General features: G+C 43.3%; 1 protein-coding gene across 1 annotated transcript; it reads right to left on the bottom strand.

Moving 5' to 3' along the window:
- LOC129166616 (lipopolysaccharide-induced tumor necrosis factor-alpha factor homolog) lies at positions 1-18410 on the bottom strand. Its single transcript, XM_070545502.1, has 4 exons — positions 17346-18410; positions 2071-2400; positions 1855-1981; positions 1-1779 (listed from the first exon to the last, which is right to left on the bottom strand). Exons 2-4 carry the CDS (start codon positions 2141-2143, stop codon positions 1671-1673), a joined length of 309 nt encoding a protein of 102 aa, XP_070401603.1. The 5' UTR covers positions 2144-2400; positions 17346-18410; the 3' UTR covers positions 1-1670.
- Positions 18411-18525: the final 115 nt, after the last annotated feature.

Here is an 18525-nt window from a genome sequence, read left to right as displayed (position 1 = left end):
GACCTGGCCGGGGAACCCCTTGGGATTCCCCCGGAGGAGCTGGCTCAGGCGGCTGGGGAGAGGGAAGTCTGGGCCTCTCGACGCTACTGCTCCCGCAACCCGACTCCGGATACCCAGATGAAAATGGATGGACAAATAACAGATTTACACGTAAGTAGTTTAAATAGAGTGCTGTGCTGTTTGAATATATAAACTGAACGCCAAGAGAAATCACTAGTTTGATTGTTTTCCGTAAATAAAAAATAAATATGTCAGGCAGGAGCGTCTCAGGATCTGTCTGAGATCTGACTCGGTGAGACAGATAATAGCAATCCAAAGTGCTTTTTATGTGTGATCTGACAATTGATCAACCATTGCTTAAAAATTAAATACAGCTTAGCCGGTTAATTGCTGTGATCATAAAACACGTAAACGGCAGCACGCAGAACTCACGAGGCAACGTTCTACGTGATGTTTACTTGTTGCTGTGAGTAATAAGACAGAAAAAGCCATGCCAAAATAAGTTTAGGAAGCCCACTAAGAATCGTAATAAAAGCATTTAAAATAAATACCATACACAGTTGAGGAAACGTTGGTTTAAGTACCTGATATGAAGTGGTCGCTGCATAAGCGAAAACCTTTACTCTCTGGATCCCACAGCTTCATTTTAGCCCGGTCACTAGCGCGTTTTACTGCAATGATCCAACGTTTGCGGCGCTCCGGATCTTGGGGAATCCTGTAGACGGCTCATTCCTTATGTCGTCCGTGTCTGTTCTGCATCCTGGGGCACAACAGGAATCTACCATATTTCCTGTCTGATTGAGTTTTTTGACAATAACAAATAGTCCAGCTGCCGGCTTCTACCTGCCAATATGGCGCCGTTTCGATTTGAACTGTTGCATGCCGGGAGAAGTGACGTCAACTCTCGGAGCTCTATATGCTCTGGATCAACAAATTCCCAAATCTCCTGATCAAGTACCTAAGTTTTTTTTTTTTACCACACTGGTTTTAAATTTAGACTTTTTTTTAAACAGATCTCAGTGGTGTCATTTGGACTTGTTTATTAAATCTTTATGAACACTAACAACGAGCACTTTTAATTTAATGATTTTAGAAATAGCAGTGTGCTTCAGCCCTGATCTTCAGGATTCACTCTAGCATGTTTCAGTTGTTTCTCTGCTCCAACCATTTAGATTTAGTCAGTGATAATTGGAATGCTTCTATAGAGCTTGGTGTGCTGCTGAACAGATTGTGTTGAAGCAGGGAAACAGCTTAATATGCTGGGGTGAAAACATTGATCTGAAGTATTTTAAAGTACCCCCAGGTACTAGGAAAGTGCTCCTTCCCCACCTCACAGTAGTTTTGATTAAGGGAATTTCACTGAGAGATTGCATAAGCAAATATTCAGCTGGCAAAACATAATCTCCATCAGGAAACAAGTAGAAAAAGACTGCATTATTAGCCTATTTTCACAACCAGGAAGTATTTACACCAGCAATAACCAAAGTATAAAATGTGGATATTTTTGGCTCAGTCCATCAGGAGGAATTTTATTTAGTCCAGGAGAAGTAAAAAAGCAGTAAATGGAAGTCTGTTCTGCAGGAATACTGTTCACAGGCCATCCTCTTTTTGAGAAGTCCATGCCAATTTCTAGTCTGGAAGTCTTCCTCATGAGTGTGGTTACCCAGTTGTTAGAGAGGCTTGTGGGTGTGAATGTTGGCGTGACACTCAGGGCACACATGTTGAATGTTCCTGAGGCGCTTCATGCAGAACGGGATCAAACAGCAGCCTGCAACACAGCTGTTGAGAGGAGAACGGATGTGAATGAATTACCACAGAAAGTCGGCGTAAATCAGTGGGCTTTCTGAATCTCACCCCATTATCAAGCACAAAAAGCACGTGATCCACATGGCACCACCTCTTTGGCTGTGGATCTCTGTGACCACCACCTCCTCGCAGAAGGGACACTGTGTGAGTTCTGGTTTCCGACCCAAAATCTCAGCTTCAACAAGAAACAAATGGAGTTTAATCTGGCTGGTTAACATTTAAAGCATCACTGGGCAAACATTGATCAGTAAAGGTGGAACACACATGGTACAATTCTTTCTGGTGGTCTCTGTGCTGCAGGTGCATCGTCTTGGTTTGGCTGGAAAAAAGGCAGCATGTAGATCCCTCCACGAGGGCTCCCTTTGTAAGACGTTTGCTCTTTCTGACCTGAGGCCAAAACACCTTTTAGTCTTTTGAAATTTCAAGACAGATTTGGGGACATACGAAACCTCAAACAGGGAAACTTGCCATTGTTTGAGAAATCTACGAATCTTTTTCCTTTTCTGTCCAAGTCTTCCTTTAGCACCAGCAGCTCATCGAGCTCCTTCTGAATGGTCATCAGCTCGCTCAGTTCCTCGCTGCCCTGCGTGGAATCTAGCAACCCGACATCAAAGCAGACATGTCAGACATGTTATTTGACAAAAGAAAGACCAAACTGCGCTCACGTGAACTTCCAGAATGGTTTGACTCCGTTTAGGGATAAAGAGCTTAAGCAAAGGAACAGCCAATTTAAGCTAACAGTATGCTGCTGCTAGCTTAAAACTACAGCGGCCCATTGTCATTTGATAAACCTTTACCAGTTTTACCTCAAATGGTTGTATTTTCTGGTTTATTGACAGATTTCAACACCACCACCAGCCACCAGTGACTGTATAAAAAGATGGACAAACCAAACATCTTTCTGTGGGGCTTTTTTGAAGCCAAATGAGCAGTTCCCACCACCGCCATCTTGGTCATGTAACTCATATCGTCACTAACAACAAATACAAAATTGGGCAAAAAGGTGAAACTGGGAGCAAATGATTGACATGGATTGTTTTGCTTCCGTTCCAAGAGCAGGGGGGTTCAGCGTGAGACATTGGATGTGTGGCGTGAGTGTGTGTGAAGTGGGTGAGATGAGTGCATATCATGCTTAATGCGTGAGAGTTGGCAGCAGTGTTGCTAACTGCCTCTGACAGAAAGTAGCTGAAGTTCACCAAGAAAGTCACCCAGATGTTGCCAGATGACATCACACACTAGTTTGCATATAGATTACATCATCACGCCACATTGGCGTTCATTTACCCTCAACATCTACAATGAAAATAAATGTACACACACACACGATTATCAGGAACACCTGTTCAACTTCTCCTTAATGCAATTATCTAATCAACCAATCACATTGCAGTTGCTTCAATGCATTTAGGGGTGTGGTCCTGGTCAAGACAATCTCCTGAACTCCAAACTGAAGGTCAGAATGGGAAAGAAAGGTGATTTAAGCTATTTTGAGCATGGCATGGTTGTTGGTGCCAGACAGGCCAGTCTGAGTATTTCACAATCTGCTCAGTTACTGGGATTTTCACCCACGACCATTTCTAGGATTTATAAAGAATGGCGTGAAAAGGGAAAAACATCCAGCATGCAGCAGTCCTGTGGGTGAAAATGCCTTGTTGATGCTAGAGGTCAGAGGAGAATGGGCCGAGTGATTCAAGCTGATAGAAGAGCAACTTTGACTGAAATAACCACTCGTTACAACCGAGAAATGCAGCAAAGCATTTGTGAAGCCACAACATGCATAACCTTGAGGCGGATGGGCTACAACAGCAGAAGACCCCACCGGGTACCACTCATCTCCACTGCTAATAGGAAAAAGAGGCTACAATTTGCACCAGCTCACCACAAAGTTCTACATAAAGTAGCAAAGGGTCCTTGGAAATGCAGCTAGGTTTGTTGCTAGGCGCTTTCTGGAAAAAAAGCTAATTGGGCAGGGGGGTTCATGTAGTTGTTAGTAACAATGACAAAATTCCTGAGTTGGCAACGCTGTTGGCAGCCCTGCAGTGTTTCTGTGGTCTCCCTCAGAGCTCCACAGGCAGCTGGGACAACTACAGCCTCACATGGGAGCCATGCGGCTGTGTGGAAGATGCCCGGGGAGACAGGGCCCACCATGAAATTTAGAATATTGGAGCCATTTTAAGATGGTGGCAAAATGCTTTGATCTTGGTTCTGTTCATTTAAGCTGTCATCTTCTTTCTGTTGCATGTAAACACTATTTCCTCAAACTGAGGCTGTTCAGAAAACTTTCTCCATTAAATAATTACACAAAACATATTTCTAATAGTCAAAGAGAGAAAGAGATTCTAATTAGTGATGCAACCAACATGTAATTTTGGGGCCGATACCGATATCCAATACTAAGATCACTGTTGTGGCCGATAACCGATATTTGCCGATACCGATATACTGACATACAGGCTTCTAAAATCAGCAGATTTTGTATAGAATGAAAGTTATGAAAACTGAATTTACGTTATTATGCACACACGCCACACACATTTACGGTTCTGAGATGGTTTCATTCACTCTTCGCATTACTAAACAACTACACAACCCCCCCCCCCCCCCCGAAACAGGCAAACAAATGAAGACGACATAGAAAAAATATCGGTTGTTAATATCGGCCCGGTTTTATTTATAAAACCGATACCGATATGTTAAAAAAAATGACTAACATCGGCCGATACCGATATTGATGCAGATATGTTGTCCATTCCTAATTCTAATGGTAGTTATTTCCAAGATGACAGACACTCAGTAAAATGTGTTCACTTTGGTTTAGTCACTTTGATAAATTAATTCTAAATAAATACACGGGTACTGGGTTTTTGTACACATTTGCTTAATCAATAATCTGAAAAATGTCAGGACCTTCTCATCCCCAGTGGGGGAGGAGGCCTTCTGAGGGGAAAACAGAGAAGAGTTTACAGGGAGATAAGAAAAGGAGCAGCTAGCTGAAGACACCTCATCATCATCCACTGGTGTTTAATTCCCAGTAGCATAGGAACGTCGTCAGAGAAAAGAGCAGTAGTCCCTGTCCAGACCCAGGTGTGTTATTAGCAGAGAAACATCTCACGTATGGTTGGTGGTCCTAGAAGACCAGGATAGAACACCACTGGTCTAAAGCGTCCAAATGGGGCCAATAAATGGATTAAAGACTGAGTGGAAACATCCAGATCTGTTGGCAGTTTCCATAGATGTTGTCAAGCTCCATAATGAACTGTAGCTAGTCAATCTAGATTTAGAGACAATGATGATTGGAGACCCTGAAACAAAAGATAGTGTCCGACAGACTCACCCTCCTGTGTGCTCTCTATGGCCTCTATGGTTTCTTCACTGTTTTGCACCTCCTTCTTCTTGGACCGTTGGATCTCCAGCAGAAGGAGACGCCGGCTGTTCAGCTGCTGCATTCGGAACTCAATCTGGGTCAACGTCAATGGGCGTCCTCTCTGCTCCATCGTCTCCTTCTCTGACCCAGGATGCTGGTGTTCTGGTTCTGGCTCAAGACTCCCACTTTTGCTCAACCGCCTTCCTGGCATTGTCTGGAATGTGTGAAGGCTCTCCCTGTCCTGGTCTAGACTCCTCTTGGTTCAGAAACCTAGATCCAAATGTCTCTTCAGAAGGGAGTGAGGCGAATTATCCAGAGACCTCAATATGAAGCTGGAGTTCCTTAGCTTTTAAGTTGCCTCCTGTTCCTCAGAAGCCCAGAATACCACGAGAATGGATGTAAGAGCTACGTTGCTTGTGCTTAGATCCTCATCAGGAAAAGACAACCGCACAGCCTCACCTAGCAGTATCCAGTGCGGCTTTGGCACAAACGCCAGATGTGATAACGCTATTAGGATGAGGTAAACAGTGCACATATACAAATGAGTGGCTGTAGGGCATGCAAATGATGTGAGGCTGGACATGTGTGCTGGACAATGAACAGTATCTGATATTAAAAGGAGACTTTGGTTACACTGAACGGCTGAGGAAGAGAAAGCTAGAGTCCATCCATGCAATAAGCTCATTTGACTCTGAGTAAGCACTGTTGTTCCAGTGAAGGAGGTAGTGGGTCTGGGTCTGCCAAGCTGAACACAATCCACTCTGTTCCTACAAAGGTCCCCCCCCCCCACCCCCCCCCCCACCCGAACACCTGGACCTGTCAGGATTTGGGTCAACACAATATGAAGGATGCCAAACCAGACTGTGTTATGTTCCTTTGCGTAAACTGAAGTGTTAGGTTGTTCAAATTAGCTTGTGTGTGTGTGTGTGTGTGTGTGTGTGTGTGTGTGTGTGTGTGTGTGTGTGTGTGTGTGTGTGTGTGTGTGTGTGTGTGTGTGTGTGTGTGTGTAACACCGAAGACAAATGATAATGATTCCTATCTTAAAAACAATTTCAAGGAAAGTGTTAGGAAATCATACTTTTGGTTTCTTTATGAAACGCTAATGAATAGAAACTTTTGATTTAATTGATGTTAAAGGAGATTTTAACGAAATTATCAGATTAAATATTTCAGAAAAATACTTTTTGCCATAATAGACAGAAAAGATCTCAGAAGGTCACAGCCACACTAGGCTTCAGTCTTTATTTAAATCTCTGGTCTTTTACCAGCCGGTTACAGTATCAATTATAATTATAGGTCAGGTGATTTTGGTCAGTGTTACACACACACACACACACACACACACACACACACACACACACACACACACACACACACACACACACACACACACACACACACACACACACACACACACACACACAAGTGCACGCGCACACAGATGAGGAAAGAAAATAACTTTAATTTCCAGATGAAAAGTCAGCCATACACACTTTTTTCTCTCTTTTGATAAAAACAAATGATTAGATTTATGTGTTTAAAACTGCTGCAAAAGTCAAATTAATGTAAATCCTAAAAATATTTCTATGTCTGGTTGAAGCTGAACACTAGGTGTCAGGAAAGTCCTTCAAAGGAGTTGAAGGAGATTCATTGTTCAGGTTTTCTGGTTGACGTCACTCATTCTGTATCCATCCATGCATCCAAACGGACTGTTTCATTTGACTTGCCCACGCCCTCTCCAACAAACCCATGTCATTTCTCTTCTTTGAACCACAGTTTTACATAGACACACATTAATGAATTAAAAGATAAGCTAAAGGAGAGAGGGAGTAAGTGTCAGCGTGTGTGTGTGTGTGTGTGTGTGTGTGTGTGTGTGTGTGTGTGTGTGTGTGTGTGTGTGTGTGTGTGTGTGTGTGTGTAGGTTTGGCAGAGAAGTTCAGTTTGTACCATTTTGGGGTTCATCAGGATGCTGCTATGTGTTGAATACATTTTATCAGACAGAAATAAAGTGATGTCAGGGCAGATGCTCTTGTTTCAGGAGCTAGCGGAATGCCACATCAGAGAGGAGCTTCAGACGGCAGGATTTGGAATCTTATTTCCTGATTTTTGGACATCTTGCCTCCGATTGGCTTACAGGAGCGGGACTCTTCCACTGACTCTGCAAAGCTGATGTTTAATCCCCGCAAACAACACAAACCTGAAGGAGTTCTGCTGTGTGGTGGAGTTGCTAATGCTAACAGTTAGCTGATACATTCTCTACTGTTTCCTGATGTTAAATCAACAACGACCTTCCCCGTCACAAGACAAAATGGGTGATGACAATGTGACGTATATCTGTGAGGATTTTCAGGTCCTAGAGTTTCACCGTCTATTTTCTATCAGAAGCTAATGCAGGAGATAGGTGTAGGAGACTATTTTCATGTTCAGCCTGCATGAAATCTCACAGTGACCCAATATAACCAGGAATAATAAAACACATTTTTCAGTTTTCCAAATCTTTTATGCTAATTAAAAAACCATGAAAGTTTAAACTTGGTATGTTTTACTTTGAAGGCATTTACAGGAAGTTAAATCTTGTTTAGCTTTATCTGAATGCTATAGTACTGGCTTTAGTCCACCAGAAAAAAATACTTAAGCCTAATTTATACTTCCTCGTCTGCGTGGAGACAGACACACGCAACGCCATTATCGGTCCTTTAGAAGGCTTTCCGACAGGCTTGTGAGGGCGGACGGGGTCAAACTCTTTTTTCTAAACATCCGTCCAACGAGATGGAGAACGCAAGCTTGTGAATGGTCGGGATGCAGCCTTCTTCAACAGCGCTAACATTGTGCTCTCAAAAACATAAAGAGAGCCGAGGATATCTAGCGGCAGTCACAAAGCCGCTTGAAGAATACCTCGCTGAATGACTAAAAATATGAACGTTTAATTCCCCGTGACTGGAGGAGTGAAAAGATGCGCAGCAAGCGTTTTATTCGTGGACGGAAACGACGGGAAACGTGGGTTTAGAGGTGGCGAGCGCATGAGGAGGAGGGACAAATTTGCCCGTGTTAAAAAGACTCTTAAATACAAAAACACAATATAAACACACAATCTTGGACCAGATACATGACAGGATACCGCAGAACAGCGCTACGCCCTCTGTTGTCTTGGCGGGGAATTGCTTTGCGAGAAGTATGAGGGAAAAATGTCTCCATCCGTGCATGTCTCTCCCTCGTGGAGCTGACGGAGAAGTATAAATTAGGCTTTACTCTCCAAAGCCAGACAACTAAAGAATTGGGCTTTCTACAGTAGCTAAAAATAGATTGTGACGCAACGTTGCAAAGCACTCTGGGATGCAGGGTCGTACAATCAAGCAGGCATTTGGCTAGAGTTGTTTTATTTTAAAGATTTTCAAACAGCAAGGAACTAGCGCTGCTGCTGGGGAGGTGCAAATCAGACTCTATACCCAGGTTGGATGTCGGAGAAGACTTACCCTTTACATAGACTGCATGAAACAGCTGGGAAAAAGGAGAAGAGCTAAGCTAAAGACAGAAAAATCTAATTGGTGGTAGTTTTTCTGTGGAAGAGCAGATTTTAACTGTGGAACAGAGTCAAAGGTCCTCCATCCAAGAATGACCAGCCAGTCCTAGCGTCGCTCTCAGAGGTTGAGTTATCCAGGAGGCAGCGATGTTAACTAAGGGGTCCATGTTACCATCCAGGCTGTCTAGAGGCCTGGGGTGACAATTGAGGACGCATGGTCTTGTGTTAAAATTAACAAAACAACATTTATTTACATAATTATAACACAAAACATATTTAAAAAGTAATGACTAAACTCTCTCATTAACCAAATCAATACCAAAACTTAGAAAGATCACACAACTTCCTCAACCGAGTGATGTCTTATTTGAAGCAAAGCAAAGTGCAAAGTTTCCTTTGCTCTGAAAATGGTTGCAGTTAAACACAGAGTCTTTCAAAGCACCCACCAAAGTTGTTACATAAAACTTAATTTAACAAAACCAAATGCTGCTGAGGAGACAACAGCCCAGAGAGGACCTCTCTGCTCGGCTGCTCCCTGAACTGAGGGCTGGCTGATTTTTATGTTGCTGGCAGAGCTGATCATCAGGAACAGCTGGGAGAGTCTAACTGGGAGGCAATGTAGTGAGATGGGAGACAGGTGCTGCATCTCCTCTCTCTCTCTCTCTCTCTCTCTCTCTCTCTCTCTCTCTCTCACACACACACACACACACACACACACACACACACACACACACACACACACTAAAACTCAGGGAAAAGCCCAAATGGCCCTGGGCCATGACAGTCCACTTGAACTCCTCGGCCAAACAGCATGTCCACCCAAACGTGCACGAGCAGAGGAGGGTGGTATGTAAAAAGTCGGGCCACAAACAAAAACCTGGCAGTTAAAAAACTACCTTGAGAAAAGGCTACTTGTGAGTCGAGAAGGAGCGGTGATGGGAATGACGGCGTTTAAAACAACAGCGTTGCTAACGGGAGGTAGGTTTTACTCTGACCGTGACACTCGAGCCAGCGCTTCAGTTCTGGTTATCAATAATTAGCACGGTCACTTTCCAGTCTTCCTCCGTCAACAAAACTTCCTCCTGCCTTCACATGTCCAAGTCCTCTGAAAGTCTTTATTTTCTATTGGCAAATGTGGATTGTTAGCAGGACCCTACCCAGAAGTCCTGCTTGGTGATGCCAATTGTACTGAGTTCTTGAGTTTCCATCCGGTTGACCTAAATAATACATATAAATCCCTTACAGATGTTTGGACCATCAATCAAATCAAATGACAGATTACAGGTAATTCAATTAAAAGTATTTTTATATGTTTTTTATTTTACTGATTTGATTAGTTTATACGTTTATTGTGAAATCCAAATTCATGAATGCTTTTCCTGTTTAAAACCTTTTTAAAAAATGTCCATGTCTATATGATCGTCTCTGTTTATTAGGTGTAGTTGAATATTTATTGTTCTGGAATGAATAACTGTTAGTTTTATAGTTTCAAGCAACCAGAAAACCAGTTTGTAAGGAATCTAAACCCGAAACTACTGAGAAAAACTCTCATCTTTACTTTCATACTTCAGAACTGTTACCCAAGGAGTGTTACATAACTGAAGGACAGAGCTGGACCCTCTCGTAGCTTAATCTTTACTCAGACTCCTCCCAGTAGTGATATAGGTCAATCAGTGTTCATGAGCCAAACTCTCTTTGTACAGTAAGTGTGCTTCTCTCTTGGGTCCTTTAGTCAGCACACTAGATCGTTCCTTCCCAGGGGTTTCTCACTAACGATGACATCCAATTGGCATCCAAGTGTGTGTTTGTGTGTGTGTGTGTGTTCCTATGAGGATCCGTTCTGTTGTTTTATCGTTTTGATTCACTCTTAGCAAGACTTTGGGGTCTATGTGAGTGCTGGGAACTATGGCTGATGATAATCGTGTGTGAAATCAAAACCACTGCAGAACCACTTCCTGTGCCGCACGTGGACCCTCGTCCATATTAGCAGAAAGAGGAAATTTAAGCGTACACACTCATATTGGCACCAGCTGTCTTCTGTCATGGCTGAACCAGGGGCAAGAAATACAGAAAAACATGGAGATGTAACATAAATAAATAAAGACACTCCTCTCTTTGTTTAGGAGGCCACGTGAGATTGATGCACCGCTCTGGCAAATCAGACGCAGCAGAACAGAGGAGTTGTGTTTGTGTTGTGGAGTGACGTAGTAACAAATGAGATTTGTGAAAGCAGGGAGGCGAGGGGAGGGAAGGCTTGCTGCCAGCATAAAGGCCTGATGTGAAAAACGATGCATGCAGCAGCAGAAACAGGCCAGCAAGAGAGGATGGAGTGCCACGCCATCACTGCTCTCTGCTCAGATATACGCTCACATACACACACACATACATCACCACTGTTGACCATCTGTGTACCACAGCATCCCTTATAATTAGCTGTAAAGCCCACTCAGCACATCAGTTATCACCTTAATGTAGAATCATGTGCAATTACTGCAGGTGTCTGCTCGCCCCTCTCAGACCTGTGGTCACGTCAGTTCAAACGTTTGATACCGCTGATGTAGCAGGTCAGCATCACTCATGATCACTTTGAGGTATTTTATAGGGATGTGAATGAAAGTATCTATGGTGAGCTCTAACAAACACATAGATCCACGGTTCTGCATCACGCTCCTATTGTTTTTGTCACGTGCATCGGTGCATCATTAGAACCAAGATCAGAAGAAATGTTAAAGCTGCTAATGCTTAGCCTGGCCAGCCAGCCCCATGCTTCCTTATGAGAAGCTAAAAAACTACAGTGTTGTGCGGTACAGTCGGCATTTCCACCTTTTTTCTGACTGGTTATTTTTGAGCTGGCTAGTCCCGCCCCTCATGTGCCTCTCTGCTTGTGAGAAACCAGACTCTCTCTCTCTGTGTAGAATAGTGATGGGAATTACGGCTCTTTTTAGAGAGCCGGTTCTTTTGGCGCAGCTCACCAAAAAGAGCCGGCTCTTTTGGCTCCCAAGTGGCTCTTCAGATTTTCTGTTGCGTAGAGTACATTTATAACCAAAATAATGCTAAACTGTAAAATTATTTACTAATGTAAAAACATGCAATGTATCAAATATGTAAAATTTCTATGGATTTAATAATTGAACACTTTAAGAAATCTCCACTTTCCGACTGCTGGCGCTCATTTTCTCACAGTCTTCGTCGCACTCTCCTCCCTCTCGCTCGCCTTTTTCCTCCTCTTCATTTCCTCTCTCTCCCTCCTCCCACATGTGCTCTGCTGTGTGTCTGAGTCTGATGCTCCCTCTTCCCCGCCCCTGCTGCTCTGTGCGTGTACAGTCTGGACACGCAGTTACACATGTTGACCAATCGCCTGTAGCTTTCACCAAAGCAAGAGGGGAGGGGGAGGGGAGGGGACGGCTCCCAATGATGAGCTGGCTCCCGTCATTCACTTCAAAGAGCCGGCTCTTAGAGCCGGTTCGTTCGTGACCGACACATCACTAGTGTAGGATTAAACAGAGGACGAGTCTGGCAGGCCAGACTAGCTAACAGTGGGTCACCGTGCTCTCTTCAGGTTAATTTATGCTTCTGCGTCTGCTTCGGCACGGAGACACGCAACACCGTTTTCCATCTTTGCGCGGGCTCTCCAGCAGGCTCACAAGGACAGACAGAGTCGAGCACTCTTTTCTAAACATCTGTCGAGTGAGACAGAGAACGCAAGCTTTTGATTGGTCAGGACATCGCTGTTGTCAATAACGCTGCCCTTGCGCCCTCAAAAACATAAAGAAAGTCGAGGATATAGAAGCAGACAGAGCTGGAAACTTTTTTTCGCGGGAAAACTCTAAAAATATGAACGTTTTATTTACCCATGACTGGAGGAGTGAAAAGATACACAATCATGGGAAACGTGGGATTGGAGGTGGCGAGCGATTGAAGACGTGGAGGAGAATGAGGGGCAAATTTGTCTGTGTTAAAATCAAGCCCCCATAATTCGGGTCTGAAAATGAAGCCAACACGGAAGTGAAATAAATTGCAGTTCCACCCTCATCCACTGGGGGCTGGTGTCAGAAGCGAGCAAATCCTCATTGACTCCCATGTTAAAAATACCTATTTCACAGCAGAAATAAACATGTTTACAGCCTGGTACCAAAACATGTTTTCGATTTAATAGATCTAGTTTACACTCATGACAACTCTGGGGGGGGGGGGGGGGGGGGGGGGGATTTTTTGTCACCCTTCTGTTTAAGTGTATTAAATGCCTAAAATTCTGTATAATTAATGAGCATCAGACCCACGTGACCGCAGAGCTATCCCCGGGGAAAGGCCTCAGCCTAAGCCTTGGCCTCGCCTGAAAACTGTTCCGTCATTTTCAGTCTCTCAACTTAGACCATTAGTTGTAGCATTTGTGTATTCTTTTTTGGATATTATTTGTGCAATTGTTGGACAAAATGACTTGCTGTGGTATTAATTGCACTAATAGAGCGTCCAAGGAGTCTCCACTTCATTTTTTTCGGTAAGTAAAATTATATTTATGTACTTTAGGTCACTGCCGCTCTTGCACTAGCTGAGCTTAGATTTTAACATGTACTGTTTAACCATGACATTTAAATGTAATAGGGTAAAACCCAGTGCATTTAACATAATGCTGCACTTTAGAAAATTGGTTGAAATGTAACATGTTGGTGGAGCTGTGTTCCGACTATCGGTATGGTCTCTCTCCCCTCAGCGGCAGCTCGGCGCATCTCTGTACGCAGCGGCGCTTGTCCGCTACGCGGGCTACCAGCTTCTGGAGCTCTCGGGAGACCTCTGTGTTCTACCCGGTTTTACCCAGCGGTCAGCCCGGCGCATCTCTGACTCAGAAGCTCTGGTGTTGTGCACAGTTACCTCCAGTTGCAGCTAGGTAGCTACCTCTGTTAGCTTAACTCCCACCTCCACGTTAGCTTTGGGCTAGCTTGTAGCTACATCGCTTCAGTTCGACGGGTGTCGTCATTTGATCCCAGCCTTACAGCCACACCCTCAGCTCCACCTCTTTTCCCTTTTTTGGAATTGTCTGGGCTTGACGGAACCTGACACGGTCAAAATGGCAGTGGTGGCCACCTCCCATTTTGGCTCAAAAACTTATAATTGGAGTATATGGAAACACATTGTCCAGTATATGTATGGAAACACATTGTCCAGTAGATATGTCGATGGTTAAAATACAAAAAACACAATATGAACACTGTAACATCCAGATAACTGCAGGTTATTTTATGTACACCTGTGATAGGGAAAAAGTGTGCATTTGATTTCTCTTAAGGTGAACTGGTTTTAATAAAAAATAACCCAACAACCTGTTTAGAAAAACGAGTTTTAATTTCTTGCTGAAAGAGAATAACAGAAGAAGAAAAACAGAATTAGAAATGGGCATGTGCATAAAGAAAAGTCTACAGGACACAGCTTATATTATGAGATGATATTAGGGAAGTGAGACATAGAAAATGACACTAGTGCACAATGTGTTTTATAAAACCAGTGTAACATGGGAACAGAAACAAAAAGTGTCTATGACACTTTCTTTGGTGGTCCCTTCATTCACATGCATCTTTTATACATTCAAACAACTTCCTCTGCCTCCAGTCTAAGTGTAGGCTATTGTTTCACAGCCGATGTGTGTGGGTTTGCTGGAGTTTTTGACAATTAAAATTGCGCCCACATTTTTTAAGTTAAACACATTTCTTTTAACAACGGTAGTTTCTGCTTCAGCCCTCTCCCCCCTCCCCCTGCGCAGCAGCCGCAAACTCACTGATGCGCCTGCAGCCTCTCAGAGTTCCTGCTGCTCTAAACATTAAAATAATTATTTCATTTTCTGTTCCTCACTTCTGATTACCTTCAATGGTGTCTGTTTGTTGCAACCACCAGGCACAAAAACTAACTTGCTTTTATTTGATAATTTTTCTGTCCTGTCTGTTTATTATCTTCCTGCATCTCCTCTCAATCCTAAAGAAAAACTGCTACCTGGGTTCATATATCTTCACCTTACGAGTTACCTTTGAACTGCAGTTCTAAAAGATCTACCGACCACAAAAACAGCGGAGTGCTCGCTGCTCGCCGGCCGCATCAGTGAGGTGCGTCACTGGAGGACAAAACAGGTGATGCACCTCGCTCCACAGCAGCAACCCCATCAGGCACAAATAAAAGGCAGAAAACATTAAAGGAAATGAGCCGGGGGTGAGGGGAAGGTAAAATTGCAAGAGGGAAAAGGTCACAGTTTGGTTAAATGTCCGTTTTACCGCTGGTGTCAGTACCGACTCTCTGGCACAGCGCGTCGCCTTCGCCTCCCGATGCGCAGGGGCTCATTACCTGCTGTCTTTTCCGAGGACTGCATCTTGTCAGTCATTATCACGTGACAGCGACTAGTCGATGACAGGCATAAAAAGTCACTACAGAGCACTGAAGTCAACTAGTCAACTAGTTCATACAACCACTACCACCTCCGTGTTAGCTTTGGGTTAGCTTCAGGTTAGCTTGTAGTTAGCTCGACTGGGTGTCGTCAGTTGATCCCAGCCTTACAGCCCCACCCTCAGCTCCACCTCTCTTCCCTTTTGTGGAATTGTCTGGGCTTGACGGAACCTGTGACACAGTCAAAATGGCGGTGGTGGCCACCTCCCATTTTGGCACAAAAACGTGTCATAGGAGCCTATGGAAATGAATTGTCCAGTATAAATGTCGATGGTGTTAGCATTATTAGCTCGAGTTAGCATTACTAACACATGTTAGCATTACTCTCACGTGTTAACATTACTAGCACATGTTAGCCTTACTAGCATGTGTTGGAATTATTAGCACGAGTTAGCATTACTAGCACGTGTTAGCATTATTAGTATTACTAGCACATGTTAACATTACTAGCTCGTGTTTGCAATACTATCACATGGTAACATCAAGGATTAGGATCATTAGCACAAGTTAGCATTATTAGCATGTGTTAGCATTACTAGCACATGTTAGCATTACTAGTACATGACATTACTGGCACATGTTAACATTACTAGCTCGTGTTAGCATTACTAGCACATGTTAACATCAAGGATTAGGATTATTAGCACAAGTTAGCATTACTAGCACATGTTAGAATTACTAGCACATGCTAGCATTACTAGTACACGATAACATTACTAGCACGTGTTAGCGTTACTAGCACGTGTTGGCACGTAACATTACTAGCATGTGTTAGCATTACTAGCATGTGTTAGCATTACTAGTACATGTTAGCATTACTAGTACATATGAACATTACTAGCATGTGTTAGCATTACTAGTACATGTTAGCATTACTAGTACATATGAACATTACGAGCATGTGTTAGCATTACTAGCACATGTTAACATAAGGCAGCTAATTACCAGTTACATCCTTTTTTATTTTGGGATGATTTAACATCACGTGGTTGTGTTTTTACACAATCACAATCAAGTTCTGTAAACAGATTGTGTATGTTTTGCGTATCACCCACCTACTTGAACAGAACTGAATCTCTGTTGGAATTTGAAGCTTAAGTCTGCTTTTCCTTTCAGCATTTTTTAAGGCTGCAGCTTGTCCAGTCAATGTTGAGGTATATTTGCCACCTAGAGGACTAGGGAGTCAAAAGAATGTCCTTCTGTCCCTGCTGCATGAACCACCTCCACACAGAGCACAGTGTCCTGTGGCTACCACTGCCTGTGACTCTGCTCTGTTAGAGAAAAATAACACTTAAGTACTGCATTTTTTTGCTAAATGTTTACACAAAGCCCAAAGCAGGGTTGTTTTGTCTACATCCCACAACATTAGGTCAGTTGTTAAACAACACGGATTTCCTTGTTTTACATTTTTGAGTTATTACAGCATGTGTAGGCTAAATGTCCATTTGTCACCTGTAGATCTTACCAAATGTTCTCTGTAGTTTGTCACCACAATACAAAAGGTGCTTTACTATAGGTGTAAGGGTACCAAACCATCGAGGTACACTTAAGTGGTCACTACTCATCAATCCTGTCTCCAAATGAACTCCTGTAATTAGCTGCCTTTTGTAAACAGCCTCTATAGAGGAAGTGAAAGTTCTACATCAAACAGCTGCTTCACAATAACACCCAGATGTTTCTGTTTCTACACTAAGAAAAACCACAGGAGCATCACGTGTAGATTTCACATTAGGAAACATTAACATGGGACGTGTATGAAATACATGTTAAAAACATCATATCCACGTATTCACATGTGGATATGTCACCAAAAACATGAACTTCAGTGAGGGAAATGACATTTTCACATGAAAAACGATGTAAGTATTTTAAACACTGGAGAAGATCCCCAAATCCAGGTGCAAGAAACTTGTTGCATCTTTACCAAGAAGACTCCTGGTTGTATTAGCTCAAAAGGTGCTTGTATTTAATACTGAGCAAAGGGTCTGAGTATTGGGACCATGTGATATTTCTTTGTCTTTTTTAATAAATCTGCAGAAATTTCTATCATTCTGTGTTTTTCTGTCTCTACGAGGTGCTGTGTGTTCATTAATGAGGACAAAAATAATTTAATTGATTTTAGCAAATGGCTGCAATATAAGAAAGAGTGAAAAATTGATTGTTTTTCAACTGCAGCGATCATAAAATAACAGCAGGGATGTCTTTCCCCCAAAATCGAGCAGCCCTGACCTCGACAACAGCTTCTCTCCCACTGATGTCAAGCAGAAGAAAATCAGCAGGTTTCCATGGAGACATGAGTCCATTCTTTGCAAATCAAAATGGAGCTATAATATAAACTCAACAGTTCAACTGTTGCTGATTTACACACGAGGTGATGAAGAGGAGAGGGGGCTGTTCCATCTGTCCTGCTGGGCTCTCTCCACTCCCTCCTGTGACCTCACACAGAAGCATGGACGAACTGAACTGTGCTCTGGATGCTGAAAAGATGCCGTTTGAATGACCATTTTGTTTAAAGGAACAATAATTTAAAAAAATCCAAACCACACTGGCAGCAGTGATAGCAAAGCTGTGAGGTTATGTGGAGTTTTTATTTATGATGAGATAATTAGAGATTTACAGCCTTCCCTGGGTTACGTCGTCCAGCTCTCTGGACCAGCACCGGGTTTATTGGCCTCATTATCTTCACATGCATGGCAGCGCTGATGCCAAGCTGCTGAAACTCCTCACATTCAAAGCAGCGGAAAGCCTGGTACACACAATCAGCTACAGGCAATCCACTTTGCTTCCCGTGTGTGTGTGTGTGTGTGTGTCGGGGGTGAGATAAGGGTACAGTGAACCCTCCGACCCCCTTCCGTTACCGCCACCATTGTACCACTGGCATGTGTGGGTGTGCGTGTTTTGAAGAGCGATTACGTGCATGAGGACAGCTGGTATTTGTTTTTGTTTATACGTGAGGAGCCGCGGACCGAGGGAGGCGAGGACAGCAGCGGCTGCAGGAATAAAGTCTACGTTCCAAAAGCTGCTTTTCACCCCGTTTTCTCGCATTTGGGTTTTCATCCCCTGCCCTCCCATGCGGTGCAGCAGAAGCGTTTAAGGGCCGCAAAGAAAGATGGAGGAACTTTTTACACAACAGCATTAGAACACATTCATCTTCTTACTTTGCTCACTTGAAATGGTTGTTTGGACATTTTGAAACAAGGATCAGTTTGGAGAAATTAGTCAAGTCTGACATGACTGACAAGTTCTCACATTGTTGCCTAAATCAAACTCAAACACACATATTAGTTTGGCAACCAGTTTCAGAAACTTAGCACCTGTCAGACATGTGACTTGTCAGATTTGATCCGTTTTTCCAGCCTGATGCTGTTGAAGTGCCGTCTCTGACAGGTGAGACAGAACCTGTCTTCTG

The sequence above is a fragment of the Nothobranchius furzeri genome, chromosome 16 (genome assembly GCF_043380555.1).
Source record: "Nothobranchius furzeri strain GRZ-AD chromosome 16, NfurGRZ-RIMD1, whole genome shotgun sequence".
Taxonomy (NCBI): domain Eukaryota; kingdom Metazoa; phylum Chordata; class Actinopteri; order Cyprinodontiformes; family Nothobranchiidae; genus Nothobranchius; species Nothobranchius furzeri.
This window is presented reverse-complemented; position numbering and strand designations above follow the sequence as displayed.